This window comes from Cyprinus carpio, chromosome A11 (assembly GCF_018340385.1).
Source record: "Cyprinus carpio isolate SPL01 chromosome A11, ASM1834038v1, whole genome shotgun sequence".
Taxonomy (NCBI): domain Eukaryota; kingdom Metazoa; phylum Chordata; class Actinopteri; order Cypriniformes; family Cyprinidae; genus Cyprinus; species Cyprinus carpio.
Window position 1 is genome coordinate 21,414,458 of NC_056582.1, and position 22,567 is coordinate 21,437,024.

Below are 22,567 nucleotides of genomic sequence, written 5' to 3' on the forward strand. Positions count from 1 at the left end.
ACAGCAGTATATACTAATGTGAAATTCTTCATGGTAAAATCTTAATCTTGTTCTAACATGCACTTAAAGAATGCTTTAATTCAGTAGACTGAGCATTGAAATGTTTACATGAAACAACGTATCCAGTGACTTGCTTTGACTTGACTTGGTGCTTACAGTATCTTAACATTCACCAAAATCAAAGGTTTTACAAAACCAGCGATCGCAGTTTTATTTTATATATATATATATATAGTATATATATATATATATATATGATATATATATATAGATATATATCTATATATATATATATTGGTTTTATTATGAACTAATTATGATTATAATTTCTACTTAAAAGAGTCGGGATTCGGGAGATCAGACTAAGTGAATCAGTTTGACTCACTTCAAAGAGTCGGAGTTCTTGAAGAGAATGAACTGTGCATCGGAGAGTCTTGTCAAATCTTTTCCGATGAATCCAGTCTGGCTCTGGCTCTGGATAGGCGGGATTTAGAGGATTAAGGTGAGTCAGGATTGCAACACCCCGGAGGATAATTGACCCACCCTGCCAGGTTCAGTCGCGTGGACAAATGTTTGTAAGTTTGGATTTGTTTCATGTGTCTGTTTTACTGTTATTTCAGCCGCTTTCTGTTACTGTATCCTCACGGTATTGTTCGAGCATTAAAGCGTTGTTATGTCATTAAGTTCAAGTAGAAATAAAATCGCTTTTTCCCCTTTTTTCGTGAAAACGGGTTGGCTGTGTCTCAAAACACACTTTCATTTTGACCAGCTTGTTCACTGTACAGCTGGTTTTTGAGATACACAGCTTGTATCTTTGAGGAATGTGTGTAATTCCCGTTGTAAACGTTAAGAGAGTGTTGCTTTAATAACCTTTTATCTTACTTTCACTAGTTGTACTGTGCTGTTCTTCCTTGCATTGAAATGTTGGAGGAGTGTGGCTTATCTTATTTTGACAAACATGTTGACCTATTTTTTTTTCTCTCTATCTCTCTTTTTCTAAACAGTAGATAAGGCAAAGCACAACAGGCTCAGATTGAGACATGGGTGAGACAGCTGGCAAGGAGCATGGGATTGTTACAAGATCTGCTGAGGTGAAAATCTTTTAATGCTGTCCATGTAATTGTGCAAATGCGTTGATTTTGAAATTGAATCATTGTTTCATCCCACACATTGGGATGATTGCATCTTGAGCACATCTCACAGTCCTGTTTACTGTGTAAAAACTCCATTTGTCTAGTATATTGGCTCATTTCCTGTGGATGACAGTTGTTTGGATGATCAGATTCAGCAGCTGCACACTCAGCTGAAGTCTTTCAAGGTAATTGGTGTGCAGTTAATATAAATGAACCTCAAGAATATGTTTGCGTTTTCATGTTTTTACAAAAGTTTGGACACTTGACTAAATGTGTTTTTTAATGCTCTTGAAAGCCTTTTGATCTAAATACATATGCTTATGTGCTTGCAATTAGTTTTATAGACAAATATAAATTATGCACATATATTAATCTGAGTATTTCATCATTTTAATGACTTTTGGCTGTTATTGTACAATGTCAAAATGTTTATTTATATAGCGCTTTATACAATAAAGACTGTTTTAAAGCAGCTTCACAGGAATAAACAAAGTAATTCACTTCCAGAATAAAAAAAATCCTGATAATTTACTCACCCTGTGTCATCCAAGATGTGTATGTCTTCCTGTTTCTGTCTGAACTAATCCTTTGATGTTGCAAAGGTCTTCAATTATAAAATGAATAGAATTTCAGCTGTTAAACCGTTCAGCTCGATCTAGCTCAGTGTTTATTCAGCTTAATTAAATGACATAAAATGTGGAGAATAATCATAATGTATATGATTTATAAACCTCTGTGTCTGCAGTACTGCAAGAGCAAGCGAACAGTCTCACTGAGGTTCTCTGTAAAGGGAGTCAAAGTTTATGATGAAGATGAAACGGTAAGATCGTTTTAGGATTTCTGACATTCCTCTTTGCATATGTCATATGGTTGAACTCTTTTGTTATGTATCTCTTCAGACGCTCCTCATGGCTCACGCCATGTGTCGAGTCTCGCTATCCACCTCCCGTCCGTCTGATGCCCAGTTTGCCTTTGTCTCCCATAATCCTGGAAATTCTGATGCCCAACTCTATTGCCACCTCTTCAGAGCCAGACATGCCCGAGCTGTAAGCATTAACATGACGAAACCCAGCAAAGGTTTTGTGGTTGATGTGTTAATCACTTCAGTTATAATGCGTCATATTGTGTTTGTAATATTGCACATGTCGGCTCTAGAATCAAGTCACAGTAGTGATATTTATTAGTGCCAAGATTTATAATCTGCTTGCTTCGCTATATACCCTCAAATAGATAGGATTAAATTAAAAATAAGAACAACTCCTCAACCACTGTAAGAATTTAGTCTTTAATTTCTTGTTTTTCCTCAAATACAGGCCCAGTTCCTGAACCTGCTGCTTTGCCGCTGTTTTCAGCTGTATTTTCTGGAGAAGCACCCAGAGGAAGCACAGGACGAGTGTTCAGGGAAGAAACCAACTCGAACACCATCGTTGCTTAATCAAGGATTCCCTCTCAGTGTTAGTGCCTTGGTGTCCTTCCGCAGGGCCCCAACTCAAGGCCTACTGCCGGGGGCAAAGGTTGGTTCTCACTGTATTTAACATATTTTGCTTTATGAAGATTATCATAACCTTGAAAAGCTTTCAAAGGAAATTGATGCAAATGGCATAAAAAGCAGTTGATACAATCACTAATTTGACACTAATTAAAGGAATATTGTGTTTACTGGTTATTTTATTATAGAAATTTTTTATTTGTCCCCAATTGAGGCATAAATTTGAAGCTTGCGATTTTGACAAAAAAAATTACTTGAGCTTCAAGATTTAAATACAAATTAATGTAATTATTTTTATTTAATATTATCATATTTTTTTTATTGTTATTATTATTCATTTAAAAAATGTATACATATACCTTTTTTAAATTGATAGCATGACCCACAGATACTGTCAATAGAGCTTGTTTTAACTTTTTAAGAAAAGTTATACGGTTTGTTTCATTGGGCTATATGAGTAAAACTCACTTATACAACACAATGGGGTAAAAGAACTAAAAAATAGGCAAATAAAAATTTGTTTTCTTTTTACATTTTTAAAGGGTGTCTAAAATGTCACAAGTAACATCTTATACAGACACAGCATGCTATTACAGTACAAAGACAAACTAATGTATTGCCCTCTAGTGGTTAGACAGTTAGCTGCAGACAGGTGTCAAACAGGACTTTACATTGTTGAAAGCAACAAATGTTACTTTTAAGCACTATTTAAAATATGCACATTTCTGAACAATATAAGTAACAAAGAACCATGTCAATAAGCAGTCACATTTGATTGCACACAAACATGCACCAAGTATTGGGTCAGTATAAGTATTTTATTTATTTTTTTACATAGGAAATTAATACTTTTATTCAGCAACGATGCATATAATTGATTAAGTGACAGTAAAGACATTTACATTTCAAATAAATGCTGTTCTTTTGAAGCTTATATTCATTAAAGAAAAAAAAAGGTATAAACTTAAAATCCATAGATTCCTGAGGTTTTCCAACAGTTCGAATGCTGGACTGTTCTGCAGTGTGTTCATCTCGATTTCCCTCAACAGGTGTTCTCGCAGCCGAGCACGGAGCAAGTCAGCAGTCCTGAAGAGGGCCCCACTTCCTCTCCGACTTTAGTTCGTAAAATGGCGATTCGAACTAAAGGGCTGCGCTCCGGAGCGTATCGCTCTTTTACATTTACTCCCATAAAACAGCGCCACCTGCAGGATAAACTGAGTGCACCACAAGGTGGGATAAGTGTTCATAGAACACTTTCGAAAGTGAAAGAGTTCATTAGGTAATGCAAACGTCTAGTTAAGGTGGCTGGCTTAAGACACAGTGGGTTAATTTATTATACTGATCATTTATCTTTGGATTTGGTGGTTGCTGAGTCAAAAAGGTGGTGGGGATTTCCATAATATGGATCAGTGTTTTTTTATTATTTATTTAATTTCATTATTAAATCTTATACATGTATATCTTTTTTTCCAGACAGTAATATGTGTGCTACTTTAAATATTTTTGTAAAAAATTATTTTCTAAAATAAGACTGAACTTGTGGTCAGTCCACACTAAGATTGCTGCACTGTTTTCTTTTGCCAAAGACAACAAACATGGACATAGCATTTGAGAACTTGATTCCTGTGGGAATCTGAAGAATCTTTTCTTTTTATGAAACAGAAAAGGAACAGGCCAGTGCAAAAGCATGCAAGTCTCCCAGTTTGGCCGAGACAGAAGAAGCTCTCGCTCAAGCAGTGTGGTGCTGGGCTGGCGTGTCTAGGTCAGTATTGGTGCACTAAGACAATGAAGTCTGTTATTCTGGAAAATTTAAAGGAACAGTTCACCCAAAAATAATTTGCTGAATATTTACTCACTCTTAGGCCATCCAATATTTAGATAAGTTTGTTCCTTCATGGGAACAGATCTGGATAAATGTAAAGTTAGATCATTGCTCACCAATGAATCCTCTGCAGTGAATGGGTGCCATTAGAATGAGGGTCCAAACAGCTGATAAAAACATCACCATAATCCACAAGTAATCCACTCGTGGATCTGTCAGTTGATATCTTGTGAAGTTGAAGGCTGCATGTTTTTGAGAAACAAATCCATCAAGTTTTTAACTTTAAACTGCTTCCAGCTACAATAAGAATCCTCTATACATAATCTCCTACATATATTGCTTATATTATGTATAGAGGATTCTTATTGTAGTGAAAGTCATCTAGTCTGAGTCCGTAGAGAAAAATGCACAGATCAAGGTGGTGGCTCAAATGCAATCTCCTGATTTTTGGGTGATATACCTTTACAGCATATAAAGATATCTACAATTAATCTCTCTCTTAATAAGCTAGGTAGCACATCAAAGGAATTAATTCTCCTTGCTTTTAATCTAGTATTTGTATTGTTTAATGTAGTCAGCTGAGTCTCTGATGTCCTTTACAGCGACTGTAGTTCTTCACTTCTGGCAGATGATGTCTTGGGTGCCTTCCTGCTATGTCCTCATCCCAAAAAGCCCAGCCGTGGGTCTCTTATAGTCCGCTTTCCCTCAGGACTGGTAACTCATTCTATTAAGAATTCCAAGGGGAAGTTCCGGCTCGAGGTGAGAAAAGATGGAAACTTTTTCGTTAGTATTTTGTTTTTCGTGCTCCACTCTTAAATCATGTGTCAGAACTAAATTGTAGTAAATGTTTAATTTTCCTTTACAGAAATGCCATAATGACTTTGAAAGCCTTGCTGCTTTGATCGAGTACTACACAGAGTTCAGTGAGGAGCTGGAATGTTCTCTGAGCTGCGCCCGCGTCAACCACTGCTACGATTGGGAAGAGATTGTGAATAAGAGTTCACGTTCACTGCAGGACAACAAGAAAGGCACAGTTAAAAACCAAAGTTGGGTTTGAGTCCTGTCTTGTATGAACTTTTTTATATAATCTTTTTTTTTTTTTTTTTGTAAAAAAACATTTTAAACTCTATATTTTACTTGTTTTTAAATTTTATAGAGCTGCTGACATTAGTAAACCTTCCTAACAAGGATCTTAAATCACTGGCACATTTTTTTTTTTATATATATTGAAGGGATACTCCTGTTTTGCCTGTTGGAAATAATCTTAACCCATCTAAAGCACTCACATTGTTGTTGTTTTTTTGGTTGAAATTTGTTTTCTAAGAAACAAGCACTTCCGTTTTTCCTGTAAATGTCAGATTTAAATGTAAACTTGACAACTTTTTTGAAGGTGCAGACTGTGTGTTTCATGTACCATGTCTTATGTCTTTTTAGTGATAACTTAAACACATCCAGTGAATTATTTTTTTTTCTCTCTTTTTTTGGCTGGCTTTGTTATCTTAATGTTTTGTAACTCTTGCACACTGCACCTCATAAATGCACATGTTTTCTGTTATTAACTTTGCACCAATGTAAACTGTGTCTTTGCGATTTGCATAAACTGACTGATTATACTGTCATTTTGTCTCATTTTCTTGTTTAGTTTTAATGTTCATTACTTTGAAAGAAACTAGGGCTGTGAGATTAATCGAAATCGTCATAAAATCACGATATGAGCGTGTGCTTTGTAGCACGATTTTCCGCGTCCCCGACCTCCCACAGTATGCTATCCAATCCTCTTAGAATGCAGCGTGCTATCTGTGTGTGTCAAAATAGTGAAAAGCCAGTTCCTGGGTTTTAGCTTGCAAACATATGTCATCCCTGCAGCACTATATTGTCAATATAAATAAATAATCACTAGTCCCAACCATTGGCTGAATGTCTGAATCATGTGGCAAACAAAATTAGAAGTGCTTCAGGAGTTTTGAAGTCGCCATCAGATTGGTTGAATTATACAGGATTTCTGGGAGACGTGTGTGTTGTGTTCTTTGTGTCCGCCTGGAAACAAAGATGCTGTGATGCCAAACCCCCTCATGGAAGAAGAAACAAAACTTTCAGGATCAACTAAACTTTCAAAAGTATGTGAAATATTTAAAGTTCACAGCATAGACTCTTTAAAATACGTACAACAAACTGGTCGGTTATTGTGGTGACATTTCCACACCCCTAAACATAAACATGAACAAAAACAAAAATAAACATTAGGTTATTGTGGTGACATTTCCACACCCCTAAACATGATGCGGCACAAAATGAAACATGATTGGTTGTTTTACCTGTCAGTCTGGCTACGCGAGACTAAATAATCACTAAACCATCCAACATCACTCCTAATTTCTTGCCACTCTATACTAAATAATCACTGAAACTCAAACAATATATCATTTTCAACAGACTCATTTTGTATTCACGGAAACATGGCAGTTTGTCTTTTTTGTTTGCCACTGTTTTTGTTTTGCTCGTTTCGGTTTACATTCCCCCCGAACAACAGCAACAGCTCCCTGAAGCTCAAACAATAGAGTATTTGGCTCCTCCCTGAAGCTCAAACAATAGAGTATTTGGCTTTAGCAATGCCAAGCTCATGGGTTCAATTCCCAGGGAAAGCAAGAACTGATAAAAGTGTACCTTGAATGCAGAGTGAGTCACTTTGGAAAAACTCATCTGCCAAATGCATACATGTAACTGTACATGTAAATTTAGGAATATGAGAAGAAACTGTCAAGCCTACAGGCCGATGCAGAACAAGAGTCCAAAGCCAAACTCCAGGAAGACATTGCAGCCTTGAGAACATCATATGAGACCAGACTCTCTTCTCTGGAGAGGTCCAGAGCTAGTCGAACACATGCCACTGGTAATGTTGAAACTACAGTGTCCTTTATGTTTAACTGCATAGCTTTTTAATCTGGTTGAATCTTCTTGCTATCTCTCCTTAATCAGGTGGCCCTCATGTGGACCATCATAAAGAAGCCCCCACCACTGCACATGCGGCTTCACAGGAACAGGCGAATGTTGACTACACTGTACCCGAGGTGCTTTGATTTCACCTAAAACTTGGTTAAATAAGCCATACAGATATGTGTAATGCAGTGACACTGAAATAGACTTCAAAGACAAGCAGACTTATTTATTGAGATGGTAGAATTCAGGTTAACTGGGACATTTTTCCCAGTCATCTCAATGGCAAAATGTGTCCCAGTTTACCTGAATTCACCTTTATAGCTATAGAGATGATGGCATTGATAAACAGAGGATAAATATGGAGGCAATGCACTTAAAAGCTGTCTCTACTTTTTGTTGGCTGAAAGGCTGCACCAGCTGGAGCAAGAGTTTGTGGGTGGAGAGCAGGTGAGGAACGTGGAGCTGAAGCAGAGACACAGACAGAGGAAGACTATGGCTGACCAGAGGAAGAAGCAGCTAATCGAAGCTCTGAGCCAAAGTGCTGCTGAATGTATATGATTCCATTCAGGAGGAAGTTAATGCCAAGAACAGACACCTGAAGAATACACCGAAGAAGGTAAGAGCTTTGGATAGTATTTAGTTATTCACTCATGAGAACATCATACGAGTATTATTCTGGAGAAGACCTTACATGTCAAAAAGTTATTCACTCAACACTCGACTGTTACCTTACATGTCTCCATGCAAAAATTGTCAAAGTTGTGGAAACAACTCTGCTGTTCTTGGTACAGCAATTACATAATAAATCAAAAGGATTTATGATATCTAGAATTAAAATATGTATTTTATATTTACATTATATTTATTAATAAAATATGTATATTATTTTATTCCATTACTTTTGATGTTTTAATCGCACAGAATCTATGATCTAAAAAAGCCTATAAAAGTGTATTATTCTTTTCCCTAATTTTAGATTAGATTTCTAGTTTCACTATCAAAATTAAACCAATCCAAACTATACAACCTTCTGTTTATATGATGAACAGCTAAAAGCTGCCAAGCATAATCTGTTTATATGATGAACAGCTAAAAGCTGCCAAGTTGGAAATTAGGGATCTTCAGGCATAGTTTGAGATGGAGAGAGATGATCATCTGGCCACCATCCGCTGTCTGGAGCGGGAAGGCCAGCTCCTGCAAGGAATTTTGGAGCGTATGGTGCCCCTCCCCCGCAGCGAACGTAACTAAACCAAACCAAACCAGACCAGCCGCGGAAGGAGGCGGTGTGGGATGAAGAGGGAGGGACCTGGAGACTGCCAGAGGTGGTGGTGCAGAAAACCACATTACCTGCAGGTGAAATGATGTGAAATGTCAGAAATTCTTTATGATCTTTGTTCAGTCCATTTTGTTGCAGTTCATTTTTATAAATTATTTTCTAATGTGATTTAAAGGCATATTCTCTCTCTTCTTGCTCTACACGCCCTCCTTCAAGTGCCATTGCCCATGGCAGACTTTCAGCACGCAGGAATTCTACCTCAGACCTTGCTGACCCTTTTGTGGTATTCAGAGAGTGAATTAACACCATTCAAACATGAGTTATCCCAATACAAGTATCCCAATACCAGATTCATGTGCCACAGTCAGCAATAGGGTTTTAAACACTTTAAACCTGGATTAAAGCAATCCTATGTTAACGTATTCATGATGTGCATGTATATGCATATTTAATAAGTCTTTTCATTACTCCAGTTAATTTTAGCTAATTTTGCTTTCACCATTTGACATTGTATAATGCTTTACTGAAACTAAACAAAGCGTGAAGTTTATGTAACAACACGTACATTTAAGTATTGTCAAGTAAGAATCAAGTACAAGTACATTCAAAATATTTAAGTGCATGAATATTTAATGAAGTAATCATTCTTTATTTTATAATTGGTTAACATTCTAGCACTAATGCAGTGCAGTTTGGTGTTAGCACTGTAAAAGCTCTAATAATAAACTAGGGTTAAAAGTGGTATTAAAACTACAAAATAAGTTTGAAATGTTCTCAACCCAGGGTAAAAACAGTTTTTAACCTGGGTTAGTGTAGTCTGAAAAGCCTTATCTTATCTTTCTTATGAATATGAGAAACATCCATAGCTTAGTCTCATGTCTAAATGAGTCCAAATCTCTTTTTAGCAGGAAGAGGAGGAGCACCGCTACAAGAAAATGCTGAACCGCAGTGATAGCGAACATATCGCCATTAACTACTTCAAGCCAAAACGGACCAGTCAGCTGTTGGCTGGAGAATCTATTAAAAACACACACGAGAGACTGATTTAATATAAACCACTACATATTCATATTCACTTGTTTCTCTCATGCAGCTGCTGTATGTTTATAAATGATGCGAATTCTAATCATTTTCTCACAGTGAACTATTCTGGTTCAATCAGAAATGGTCCTATCCACCAGACTAATTACCACTTTGAATTACCATTGTGTATGAATTACTCTCTCCTCCCAGCCCCTTCCGTTTGGAGTCCCTTGGAGTCCCACCTGCACTCGGCAAAGTAAACTAAGAAGAGCAAGACGCTCACCCAACTGAGAGCAACTGACAGGACACGGCTTTACAAATCCCTAGTATAAAAGCCTAGAACTTATATCTTTTTAAGCTGCTTCTATCTGTTTTTTATTCACTTGTTGGTGTATATAAAGGCATATTTTTGTTGTATTAGTTTATTAATGACGAACCACTTTCAATTTTGAATGTCATATAACGTGGCATGTAAGCGCTGTGTAAAACATAGGAATTTTAACTGATACTACCTGAAGTTCACCGAAATCATGCTACCTAATGTGCGGCACTGTTTTTGTTTTGAACTGAGAGATTTCAGCACAGAAAACATACTTTTTGTGGTCTTTTAATGTCTGTTGCTGCTGTCTTTTTGAAAAAAGTTTTAAATTCCTTTTTTTTATTGTTATGATAATTTGTCTAATAATTGGGGATTTGTCTCAAAAAATTAAGCACTTTGAATTACCATTGTGTATGAATTACCATTGTGTTTTGTCTTAAAAACTGGTCTAAATTCATTGTAAATTGAAAGTGTCTAATAATTGGGGATGTGGCTGATCAAATTCAACATGGGGACCATGTTAAACAAAGTACAGTTTCATGTGACTGCATTTGTTCCTATGAGCCAGTATTAACATACATCACATTAGCAATATAAAGTAGGTTGCAAATGTTATTTAAATTCTGTTTTTTATTTGCAAAATCAAATGTGTCCCTTTAGTGCACATTTTGATGATTTCACCTCTTGCAGCATAGTTTCACAACATTGTTCACAATATATAAAACAATGCATTTAACAGCAGCCCATCACCTGATATATTTTTTCACGTTTTGTTAATCTAATCACATTGAGATTGAGCCCATTATATTTTTCACTGTTGTTTTGCTATCAACCATAAGCATACCACCTGTTTCAAAGGTTTAAATAGTTGGTTAATCAAAGCACAGTGTTTGGACTTAGATACAGTTTAAGCATAATATCCTGCTATCTGAACATACAGCAGCACAGCAACCAGACAAACCTGAAACCAAATAAGCCTGCTGAATCATGCTGAAATTATTGCTTTATTCGTGTGTGTTCTGTGGTTAAACATTACTGTAATTTATGGCTGCTTTCCATGTGAATTATGGTGTGGATTTGGTTAGGGACCAGCTGTGAAAGGGCAACTGTTAACTGAGTCAATACAAACAGAAGGAACCATTCTCAGTGTAAGTCATGAACTAGGTCAAATTCTGAGATAAAGAACTTTAATGACAGATGAATCTGAGAGGCCATGGTAACATGAACACCAGTCTGTTGGTTGCAACCCAAGATAATGTGCTAATGCACTGAAGTGCTGTGTCAGATCTCACTGACCGGCGTGTAAACTGAGGAGTTTGACTGATAGCTGATCTTTGGGAGCCTAGCTTCCTCAGGTTCAACAGTCTCTGGTGGAGCAGACATACTCCAATGTATTAAAAAAACAACAGGAAGTGATTTTCTGAAGCGACTGATTAGCAAAACAGACAGGATTCTTAGGAGCAGGCTTCCAATGGCAAGATCAAAGAGTAATTTAAGGCTAATTGCTAATCTACTTAGATGTATCGAAAAGTATCGAAAGATACTTAGGTTCACCTGGAAAATTAAACATACAGTATCATCTTAATCTTCAGTGCTAAATTAGGCAAAGGCATCCATGTGTTATAGTCAATTATTTAGATTCAGTAATTAATCAACTTAAAGTAAATTGCAACACTGTGTGTTTAAATTGCTGAAAGGAACTGTGCTATTTCTTTGCAACTAGTGCTACCGAACTGAAAAATAATGAGCATTGATCCATCAAATGCCCGAAACTCATGTCATTGGTTAACCTAATGTTGGTCAGGATGTTTTACAGGTTTCAGAAGAATCAGCCTACCAATGGCTTTTAACATTATAAAATTGCATACTTTTATTATTCGGTTAAGTCTGACGTCATGTGTCACAGTTTCTGTGTCCAACCGCTCCTTCAGATGCCAAAAGCATACAAAAAAAATCTCCATACCAGAATCTTAGCAGACTAGTGAGTGATTAATGTTTTTAAAATTCTTAAAATACTGGTGTCCGGGATACCATGAGGCAAGAGATTGTAGCATACACTGTTAAAAAATAGTGCTCATATTGCAGGAAATCATATTCTTACTTAAAGGAACACTCCACTATTTTTGAAAATATATAATTTTCCAACTCCAGCTAACTATAGTTAAACATTTGAGTTTTACCGTTTTCGAATCCATTTAGCCGATCTCCAGGTCTCCGGGTCTCCGGGTTTTAGCTTAGCATGGATCATTGAATCAGATTGGACAATTAGCATCTCACTCAAAAATGACCAAAGAGTTTCGATATTTTCCCTATTTAAAACTTGACTCTTCATTGCGCCTGCTGCACCCATGGTACGGCAGCAAAGTTCCTTGATTATTACGCCGGAATGAGAGTATAGTAACCATATTGGCCTAGAAAATCGCAACTTTCATTTCCCTGTCTTAGTACACGATGTAACTACAGAAGAGTCAAGTTTTAAATAGGAAAAATATCAAAACTCTTTGTTCATTTTTGAGCGAGATGCTAAAGGTCTAATCAGATTCAATGATCTGTGCTAAGCTAAGCTAAAAGTGCTACCGCCAGACCGGAGATCGGCTGAATGGATTCGAAAATGTTAAAACTCAACTGTTTAACACTAGGGCAGTTGGAAAATGAGCCTATTTTCAAAAAATAGTGGAGTGTTCCTTTAAATGGAGAGGAGGTTTGGACCCGGAAACAGTGTTTGATGCATCATGACTTGCAGAGAGCATACATTCAGCAAATTTCAGTTTTTCAGCAATCCTAGTTTTCGTAATGCCTCTCTCCGATCTCTTCCAATGCTGGGAACCGGCACGTTGAAGCCTTTGAAACGAGATGATGTATGCAATTGTGTTTTTGTGGATACCAATTCATTAGAATCCATTTGAGTGTCTGTAAAGTGGTTTTTGGCTCCTACTGTAGAAGAACCTGATTGGGGGTTCTGAGAAATTGCATTCAAGACTGTGATGTTAGAACTTGTCAGGACAATCCCAGTGTGTTTCAGTGTGGCAGATGTCCCAGTTGAAGTCATATCAGCATGTTGCGGATGAGATGAAGCTGTAGAAAGGTCGCACCTTTGGTGGAGAGTGCTGCAACTTTGTACTGGCTGGTTTATTTGTTCTCCAGGTCTTGCAGGAACACTTGGAGCAAGACGTTCACTTGTGGTCTGGTTTTGCTCTTTGTTTGCTGGGGACTGTGAATGCTTTAGTTGTTGACAGATTGGGTTCGTATCCTTAAGGAGACCCAGCTTGCAAAGAGCCTCTGCTCTTACTTTCTCTGGGTTCATTAATTTCTCTACAGACAATACCCCTGGGCAAGGCATGGTTGAGTTGATATTGGAGTTGGAGTCTCCTTCCTGGTTCATTGGGACTTTGTGAGGGGTTTTCATTTTAGGTTTAGGGGCCACAGGTGGAGGAGTGGGCTTGGAGTTCCTAGTTGTCATGGCCTGTGAGTTCTGGGTATGAGTTTGGGCTACAGAGATGCTTCCCTCGTGATTTTTATTTGTAGAAACCTGCTGTTCTTCGGTTTTGGCTTCAGTTGCATTGGTTCTCCGCATTGAAGCACTCTTGCGCAGATGGACCAGTGCTTCATACGAAAGTGGTCCTCTACGTGCCACATTCTCTGGCTGAGGTTTATTTTGTTGTTCTTCCGCTGTATCTTTACTGCCATTGATTTTATATGGAGGTGGTATCACTATCACATTGACCTCTGAGGGTACTCGTGGAGCTTCTTCATGGAGCTGGTTACTTTCACAAGCCACTTTGGGTGCCGTCTTTTTCTGGGATGCAGCTAATTCATGTTTGGTTTGGATTCGTGAGTTGCGGTTTGCAAGGACAAATGGAGTAGGAACCATATAATTCAGAATTTCATTTTGCACCAAGCTGCTAGATGACAATGGACCTTCAAATTGGCTTTTGGGCACATCTACAAACAATAAAATAATATTTTATAGCATTATCAGCAATAGTTAGGAGTTATAAATACTAAAGGAGCATCAACACACCTTGACTAGGGAGCTCGTTGAGTCCTTTCAATGAGAAAAGGTGGGCTGCTTTGTTAGCTACATTTCCTCGAGCTGGCAGCTGATCAGACTCGTCATTGGATAGGCCACTGTCATCCTCTGTATCCAGTGACTGAATGGTCTCCTCTAGGTACATGAGACAAGCCCTCTCCTCAGCAGAGAGATACTCCATACTTGCATCACTCTGAAACATAAATTGTTCGTATTTGTGGACTTTAAGCTTTAATGTGTGCTCATTAAAGGGATAGTTGACTCAAAAATGAAAATTCTGTCATCATCTTCTCACCCTTATTTTGGTCAAAACCTGAATGACTTACACTCTCAGGAAAAAAAAAAGTAACAAAACTGGGGTGGTACCTTTCAAAAGGTACAAATATGTATACTTTAGATACTAATATGTACACTTTAGATACTAATATGTACCTTTAAAGTACCAATATGCACACTTTAGAGGTAAATAAGGTACAAAGGTGTAACCTTTTGAAAATGTACTGCCACAGTGACAGGTTTTGTACCTTTTTTCTGAGAGTGAATTATTTTTTCTGCCTTCTTTAGAACACAAAAGAAGATATTTTGAAGAATGTTTCTGTCCATATAAAGTCAATGGGGATCAAAACAACCCTTCATTTCTCCAAATATGTTCCAAAGAAGAAAAAAAAAGTCATACAGGTTTGGAAAAACATGAAGTAAATGATGAAAGAATTTTCAATTTTTGGTGAACTTATTCTTTAATATAATTTATCAACATTTTACAGTACATCAAAACAACTGAAGATGTAGATTTAAATGTATTTGATAACATTATGTACAGTATGTCTTCATAAAAAAAGTATATCTTACAAAGCATGAGTTGAAGCTGACCACACTGTCACAGCTGCCATTACTGTCAATCTCGCCCATTGTGTCGAGGCCATTGCCATCTTGCCACATGTCACTTATCGGCATTTGCAAATTATGGAAACCTCCACCCTGATATGAATTCAAAGTTCTTTAACAGTGTTGATGAAACTGCATTTCCCCTAAAAGTAGAATAAAAAATCCTAATGATGTGTCTTGATATGTACCATTTGCAAGTGATAGTAATAATAGTGGAAATTGTAGATCAATTAAATACAATCTTATACCAAAAAACACATAAGAGCCAACAATTATATTTGTATTTTTTGAGTACGTTATAATGATCAGATCATGTGAATGAGATTACAGCAGATGTTACACTGAGCTTTTCTAGTTACATCAAGTCCAGCATGAATGGAAGATAGCGAATCAGCACTTTTTTTTAAAGACAAACTCAGCTTTTTCCTCCAATTCAGAGTTTAATTCTTTAGTATCTTGTGCTTCAGAAATGGTTGCATTTATTCCAGCTTCCACTTACACCTTATGAAAGACCAGTAAGAACAATGTCAATTCACTCTGTTTTATTAGTTGTCACATAAAAGGCTCTCACTGTTGTAAATTTGAATGTGACGTGAATGATGATAACGCATTTTTTTTCTTTCAGTGATGGATTGTATTGTGTGATAATGCAAATGTAACAGCCAACAGGTTTTCTTTGTGGAGAGATGAATGGGGCAGTTAAAATAAAACCATCATCAGTACAGTATGACATTTGTTTTCAAATTATCATTGTATTTTAAAAGTTGAACTTTAATATTGAACAGTAATCAGTAAGCCATAAAAATAACTGTAAAAACAAGGTCCATTTCCACAGACATAATTAACCCACTGGCCTTTTTATATTATCTATAACCGTAATAACACACTAAGAAAATGCTTAGTTCTTTTTGTAATTGCATCACCCATATGCACTTTGAAATGTCTTTTATGCTGTTCTAGAGAAATCATACCATCTATAATCATAATAACACTGAAATGACTTTATTATGCACATATGACCTATATTACACAAGAAAGCACACTTATCTATGTTATCTACTCTAAGGGTCTGTGAAACTATCTGTCAGACTACACTAGAAATGAATTCAGTGTTTAACACATGGGTAAGACTAATAATATACTAAGAAATATTACTGAACAATCTAAAAACATGAGAGCATGTAAAATCTGATTTGAATTGATACATTTCAGCACATTATTTACAATGGCATAATTAATTTACGATTCACCTCTGCTTTATATTCTATAATTATTTGCCAACCCTTCAATTAAAATCATATGCCGAAATAAATAAACATAGGCAACCCGAAGCATGCCTTAATAAAAGTTTACCTTTAGTGCAGAAACGAGATAGGAGCCCAGCAGGTTCACGTGCTTCTGCAGTGTCAGTGCTGTGAGGTACAGTGAGCTGTCAGTACTGTACATAAAGAAATCTTCCACCAATCAGTTTCGTTTCTTACCTGCAGCAGCCAATCAGAGAACAGACCAGTGAAAAAAAAAAAAAAAGTTAGTATCAGAATACTCGTATAGTGACTGGAAAATACATGCAAGATGCGTAAGAACATACTTAACTACACACTACATATTCACGCCTGGAATGACAAACACACGATGACAGAAAGTCTCGAGAGGATCACCAGCAAATCCTGGTTAATCGCGTTATGAAGGGTTTCTTAAAATAACATTAGTTTAATCCCCTTCAACTGGAACTGATTTGATCCTGTTTGACTGACTGAGATTCATTATGTTTTCACACCACATACATGCGACCAGCTTTATCATTTATTTCTCGAAACGACCTAGTTTGTATGGTGCTACATGTGCTAGTAAGAAGTCCAGTCGTGATTAGTAACGTTAACTAAACTAACTAGTTGTTTTTATGGCACTAGTACCTATGCTACTAACTATTCATTAGTTCTTATTTCGATTTGATAGTATATATTAAATTACTCACCATTTAGTCAACTTGAGAAACACCATTAAGGAATAATAAATAGTATCTAGTCAATGAGATACAGATTATATATTGGTAATTCTAAAATAAGTACTGGTAACATAAAATAGATACTAGTTAAATAAATAAATGTTGAAAGGCACATGCAAACGAGATGTTTACATTTTATAAACTAAAGAATATGGAGTGGTACTTGTCAGCACACAATGCAACAGGTTGGTTGGCCACAGTGGCTGGTTGCTAAGGGGTTCTGGGTGTTGCTAGGGCATTCAAGACTCTATGATGTCAACATTGGGTTTCCGGTTTCAATAGGAATGGGAAAATGTAATACTGTCTCTAACATTCAATTTTGGCAGTAGTTAACACCAGTAACTAACTACTATTAACATTTAGTTAAAAACTAATAACCAATAAGTAAATAATAAATAAATCACACAAGGACATTTATATCTCAATTCAAGTTTATTTATCATTACCCAGTGTAACCAGTGATTTTGCAGCAATGAGTGCTGTCCATGCAGTTTCTCACTCAAAGTTACCTTAGTGTAGATAAAACACTGATCACGGCCATTTAGAAAAATCACTGCAAAATAAAAAAAAGTCCTTTGGACTTACAATGGCACCATTTCTTCAAAATAAAAAGGCTGCAAACAAGTAAACAACAGTGTGGATATTACCTGACTGAAAAATACTGAGAATGTACATCATCATCAGGCCTTACAAGATGTGTTCTCTCTAAATTTCATCCACACTTTAATACTGTGATACTTTGCTACACTAAACCTCACAAATCGGCCCTGTACACAGGAAAAAGTTCAGTATTTCATCACTTAAAATTTCAAATGAATGTCACTACAATCACTCTTCCTAACAATATGTCATGGTCACTTGAGAGAGAATAAACACATTTTGCATAAAACAATCTTGTGTGGACATTTGCAGAAATTACACAAGTGCCCTTAAAAGAAAAACAAAATCTAGATTCACAAAGTAGTTCAGTGAGATTCTACTATCAGCACCATTGTTGTCCACTTCAACTTAAAACCCACGCTTTCTTCCTGGCTAGCTTACTGAAAAATGTGTAAAAACTGCTTTGAGTAGAGTATTCAGAGTCGACACTTGATCTATGTGACTATTTCAAGTAACAGTAACAATGGAGCCAGTGAACTTAAGACTTCATGTAGTGCCATCGATTGTTCAGAAGCTGTGCGTATGACCTTAAAAAGACAGATAATATAATAAATACAGTAATTCCATGATTAAATTAGAGTTAATGAAAGGCATGTTTTTAGCTGTGCTCCACTGGTGTTTTTTTTTTTTCAATACTACTCTGGCCACAGAAGCACTTTATGTGTGAAAAGATTAACATTTATGATTAATTTGTTAAAAACAAAATGAACAATAAGTATGCCTTATGCGATCACTCATTAAAAGTTTCATTATTTGTTAGGTAATACACCAAGGGTTTATCTAGCATTGTCAAACAGTTGTTACTCACACATCTTTGAGCTGCAGGCAACAGAAAAGTGTTTACATGAGGTTATGGGTGAATCTCACGTGACCAAAACATGTCTAGGTCACATTTAATTGCGAAACTAAAAGAAAAAGATATTATATTTAGCATAAACAAAAGGATTTTAAGAGCATTAAGATTTTTTATTTTCATGACATTTTCATACTAAATTATTAAAAGTAATATAATAGCTAATTTTACAGTTAAAATTACTATAATAAAATTAATAAGCATACATCCTAAGCAGCCTACCATCAATACTGCAATGTATAAATACTTCATAATTTATAATATCATAATATATTACTAATATTAAACTAGAATTTTGGGTAGAAATGAGCCTAATTGTCATGATGATGAGATATATATATATTCTGTTTTGTTTTTTGTTAAATTAATATTTATAATATATTATAGTAATTATATTTGAATTGTGATTTCACACACAATTATTTTTACTTTCTTCTTTGATTTTGCAGTGAAATATGACCTGGATGTGTTTTGCGAAATTCACCCTAATACTAGTATTATAATCATTATAACAAACAAGTAGTCAGTGGATAATCCCTTTAAAATTTGGTTTGAAGATACAGCTTTGTTATCATTTCTGGCTAACGGACTAAAAACACAAGCATATTTAACACTTCAACCTCAAGAGTAAAGCAGAGTTAAAAGAATACTGAATAATTTGAGAACTCGACAAGTGAAAGTCTTCTGAAGATGCTAGACGACGTGAGGTAGAGGACTGTACCAAGCCGGAACAGGCAGCAGTGAAAGAGCGGGTACCATGTCAGGTGGTGTGGCAGTGGTAAAGGTAGGGGGGGGGGGGGGGGGATTTCAAAAACAGAGCCAAGAGCATCACACCTCCCCAAAGTTGGTGTGGCCGGTCTCCTTGGCATGCTCTCTTGCTTCCTTCTGCCCCACCAGGCCAGTTTGGCACACCATGCAGCGCAGAGTGAAGCGGTTGACGTCCGTATACTGACGCTTCCTCCGCGCCTCATCCGCGAGCTCCAGAGCTTGGGCCAAAATTACATCATCGGTAGTAGAGAAAACAGTCTGTGCGGGAACATCTGAATTTAGCACCACCTTCTGGAGTGGGTCATAATGAATACCATCATAAATAAGCAGCACTCGTTTGGTGTAACCCGCATCCTCGCCGAAGCGGTCGACTCGCACAGTCTGAGTGTCAACGACGCAGATCTCACACTGGTAGAACTTAGAGAGGATTGAAACCTCAATGGCGCCTCCCCAGGTGTCATCACGACGGATCCAGGTGCAATAGTCCTCATTAGTCTTGCCCAATACTGCCTCTGAGTACGCTGTGGGGTCACTAGCTACAATCTGTGCAATGAGCCCGCGCATTTCAGGCGCACAGGCTGGGTCGTAAACACCTCCTTCCATAACGTAGTTCACACTGGTAAACAGACAAGAGTTGTCGGCAGGGACCACGTGGCGCTCTAGAACCGGGGACAGGTCAAGACTGGGCCCTTCAGCGTGTCTCCTGGAACAGTAAACATAGCATAATGTGTGATAATGTGTGTACTGAAATAACATATTTCTGCAGTCAAAAATATGGTTGACCAACACAGGAAACTCAGCAACAACAAAAAGTGCATGAATGGCTTTATAAACACAGAATAAAAGGAGTAGTTCACCCAAAAAATTTTAATTAGATTAAATTACGTTTCAATGTTTTTAACTTCAAACCATTGTTTCTGGCAAACATATGAGTCCTCTATCCATAATATTGGTGTGGTTTACTTTGGATTATTATATAGATGTTTTTATCAGCTGTTGTGACTCTCATTCTGACGGCACCCATTCACAGCAGGTAGAAGTGATGGAATGATAAATTCTCCAAGTCTGTTCCAATGAGGAAACATACTCATCTACATGTTGGATGGCTGAATCCGTTTAATCCCAAAATTTTCCCAAACATGAAAATATCCAAATTATGTATCATAAGTAACCCTTTGAAATAATCAATAATTCTTTTTTGAATTTTTTTTGGAAAGTGTGTGAAAAATTGTGTTTTATGTTAGGTACAATTGTGATCGGTGTGATAATGTGTGTACTGAAATAACATATTTCTGCAGTCAAAAATATGGTTAGATATTTTAGCCCAGCTATTTTAAACTGTTTGATCACATTCTAGGGTTACTATTATGCAGAAAAAATAAAAAATAAATAAAAATTAAAAATAAAAAAATAAATAAAAATTAAAAAAAACGTATGCAACATTGATAGGAACACAAATAAATAATAAATTAAAAAAAATGTAAAATATAAAATAAAATTTTTATATTAATCCTTAGAGTATTACCACATCATTACTGTACATTTTATCTAACATTTGATTTTTTAATTTAGTGCAATATTTTGTTATTGCAACATTTTACTGTTATTTTCACTGTTATCCCAAACGGGTTAAAAATGAGTACGTTTTCATTTTTGGGTGTCACTATTGTGACCATCAACATGTTTACTCATTCTATGACCACCCTCAACAAAACTAAACATATGTGAATGCATATAATAATACTAGACACCCTAAAGAACATGTACCAAAAATCTTTCTCATATATTATGTTAAGACACTTTACTAGCCTTTAGTTTTGGAGCTTTGATGTAGTCTTCATATTCTCAAGGTGCAAACCGGAAATAGGCTGCTCTGGCCATGTGACAATTTGCACTAATCATGTAAAACTGCACATATTAATTGAGACCCTTTATTTTTTCCACATTTGCAGGAAGTGCACTAAAACATCGGTCAGTAATTTTCATTTTTTGGTGAACTATTCCTGTAGCACATTGCAAACAAAGCAAATCAAACATAAAAAACGGGTTAAAAATGAGTACGTTTTCATTTTTGGGTGAACTATTCCTGTAGCACATTGCAAATAAAGTGAAGTGATCATACAATGCAAAGCAAGTCAAACCTGATTTTATAGGGTAGTCTTTCAGGTGGGCTTCACCATTGCGTAGATCCAGGCTGGATGGTGGATAACCTACCATGATCTTCTGAACATCACATGGTATTCCTGTCAGCTCCTCAATCTTATCTTTAAGCTCCTGAACACAAGATTGGTGTGTAAGGCCCTGCATCAGATGGGTCCCGTTCTTGGCTTTGCAGCGCAGACGTAGCATCCTGTACCTGTTCAGTTCTGAACACAGAAGAGTTGCGTGAATCAAATTTGTATTAGTAAGTTAGAAGCAGTTACATTTGGCCTTTAAAATAGGGCCATATGCTACAATAAAACTATCAGAATGAAAATACAGATAAATCGTCAGTAAAAAGCAATGACAATTTCTTTTGAATGACAGCTAAAAAAATGTGCACGCATTTACATGAATACGTAATTAAACCATTAAACGAGAAATATGATCGAGTTATTACAAATATATGACTACAGGTAATGGGTTATAATGTGTACTTGGGCAAAAACAAAAGTTCTGCAGCTAAACAAAAGAATAAGCACAATATATGCATATATAATTACTAATTTAAATCTATGTAATTCTCACCTATGCGAGAGTAATATAAAAGACAATGTTGACAATAATCTAAGCTAGGCTAGGTTAGCCAGGCTAACGATAACGTTACAAAAACTCAGCTGATATAGAATTAAATAACCTTAAATTCCACAGTTCTTTCACTATAAAAACATCCTCTAAAGTGAAATGGTAATATGGTATTATTTAATAAAAAATCACGGGTAGTTTGGAGCTGGCCCGATGCTAAGTCACTCACCACTGAGCGCCTTTAAAACAACAACAATTGACTCGAGCAGAAACATGCGTTTTACGTCACACAATTTGTGTACTACGTCCTGTAAACCACACAAAATGCGTACGTCAAATTTAATAATATTATAAAATAAATTGTTAGCTTAAAAATTCGTGCAATATTAATACTAATAAAAAACTTAACTTGAAATATTTGTACTTTTAAAAATTCAAATGTAACACCGCAGAGACATTTAAAATTAACTAGCGACAGCACACGCTGATGTAAAAACGTATATAATTATTAGACGATTACATATAATTGTTTTTATATATATATGCATATATATAATTTGTTTTACTGTCGTTTATTATGTAACGTTCTGACAATAAAAACATTGTGTCTGTAATGTGTCTCCTGGCCACAAGCGGCGATACA

The 22,567-nt window shown here is 36.3% G+C and overlaps 3 protein-coding genes and 1 pseudogene across 6 annotated transcripts; 2 read left to right on the plus strand and 2 right to left on the minus strand.

The window, feature by feature from the left end:
* The first annotated feature begins 441 nt into the window (after positions 1 to 441).
* On the plus strand, positions 442 to 6,063 carry LOC109099045 (SH2 domain-containing protein 5-like). 4 transcript variants are annotated; one of them, XM_042766759.1, is made up of 10 exons: positions 442 to 575; positions 1,005 to 1,091; positions 1,238 to 1,318; positions 1,879 to 1,953; positions 2,033 to 2,179; positions 2,447 to 2,647; positions 3,672 to 3,852; positions 4,285 to 4,384; positions 5,047 to 5,203; positions 5,310 to 6,063. In XM_042766759.1, exons 2-10 carry the CDS (start codon positions 1,041 to 1,043, stop codon positions 5,499 to 5,501), a joined length of 1,185 nt encoding a protein of 394 aa, XP_042622693.1. In that variant the 5' UTR covers positions 442 to 575; positions 1,005 to 1,040; the 3' UTR covers positions 5,502 to 6,063. The 4 variants fall into 4 exon arrangements, with proteins under 4 accessions (XP_042622693.1, XP_018968156.2, XP_042622694.1 ...); XM_019112611.2 differs by having other exon boundaries at positions 478 to 502; XM_042766760.1 differs by having other exon boundaries at positions 533 to 575; positions 1,008 to 1,091.
* An 837-nt stretch (positions 6,064 to 6,900) lies between these two features.
* On the plus strand, positions 6,901 to 10,012 carry LOC122146679 (annotated as a pseudogene).
* Positions 10,013 to 12,619: 2,607 nt separating this feature from the next.
* LOC109099083 (specifically androgen-regulated gene protein-like) lies at positions 12,620 to 16,363 on the minus strand. The gene is made up of 4 exons (XM_019112640.2): positions 16,268 to 16,363; positions 14,879 to 15,057; positions 14,021 to 14,222; positions 12,620 to 13,941 (listed from the first exon to the last, which is right to left on the minus strand). Exons 2-4 carry the CDS (start codon positions 14,981 to 14,983, stop codon positions 12,764 to 12,766), a joined length of 1,485 nt encoding a protein of 494 aa, XP_018968185.1. The 5' UTR covers positions 14,984 to 15,057; positions 16,268 to 16,363; the 3' UTR covers positions 12,620 to 12,763.
* Positions 16,364 to 17,332: 969 nt separating this feature from the next.
* LOC109099046 (YOD1 deubiquitinase) lies at positions 17,333 to 22,229 on the minus strand. Its single transcript, XM_042766762.1, is given in 4 exon segments — positions 17,333 to 19,893; positions 19,896 to 19,903; positions 21,342 to 21,566; positions 22,154 to 22,229. Coding segments are annotated over 4 exon segments (912 nt in total). The 5' UTR covers positions 22,200 to 22,229; the 3' UTR covers positions 17,333 to 19,260.
* Between the last annotated feature and the right edge of the window lie 338 nt (positions 22,230 to 22,567).

Coding starts and splice junctions, on each gene's coding strand:
- LOC109099083 (XM_019112640.2), bottom strand. CDS start 14,983: ATGCCGATAAGTGACATGTGGCAAGATGGCAATGGCCTCGACACAATG. Junction 14,223..14,878: donor TCAGCTTCAACTCATGCTTT/GTAAGATATACT, acceptor TTTATGTTTCAG/AGTGATGCAAGTATGGAGTA. Junction 13,942..14,020: donor CAACGAGCTCCCTAGTCAAG/GTGTGTTGATGC, acceptor TATTGTTTGTAG/ATGTGCCCAAAAGCCAATTT.
- LOC109099045 (XM_042766759.1), top strand. CDS start 1,041: ATGGGTGAGACAGCTGGCAAGGAGCATGGGATTGTTACAAGATCTGCT. Junction 1,092..1,237: donor TTGTTACAAGATCTGCTGAG/GTGAAAATCTTT, acceptor CCATTTGTCTAG/TATATTGGCTCATTTCCTGT. Junction 3,853..4,284: donor TAAACTGAGTGCACCACAAG/GTGGGATAAGTG, acceptor TTTATGAAACAG/AAAAGGAACAGGCCAGTGCA.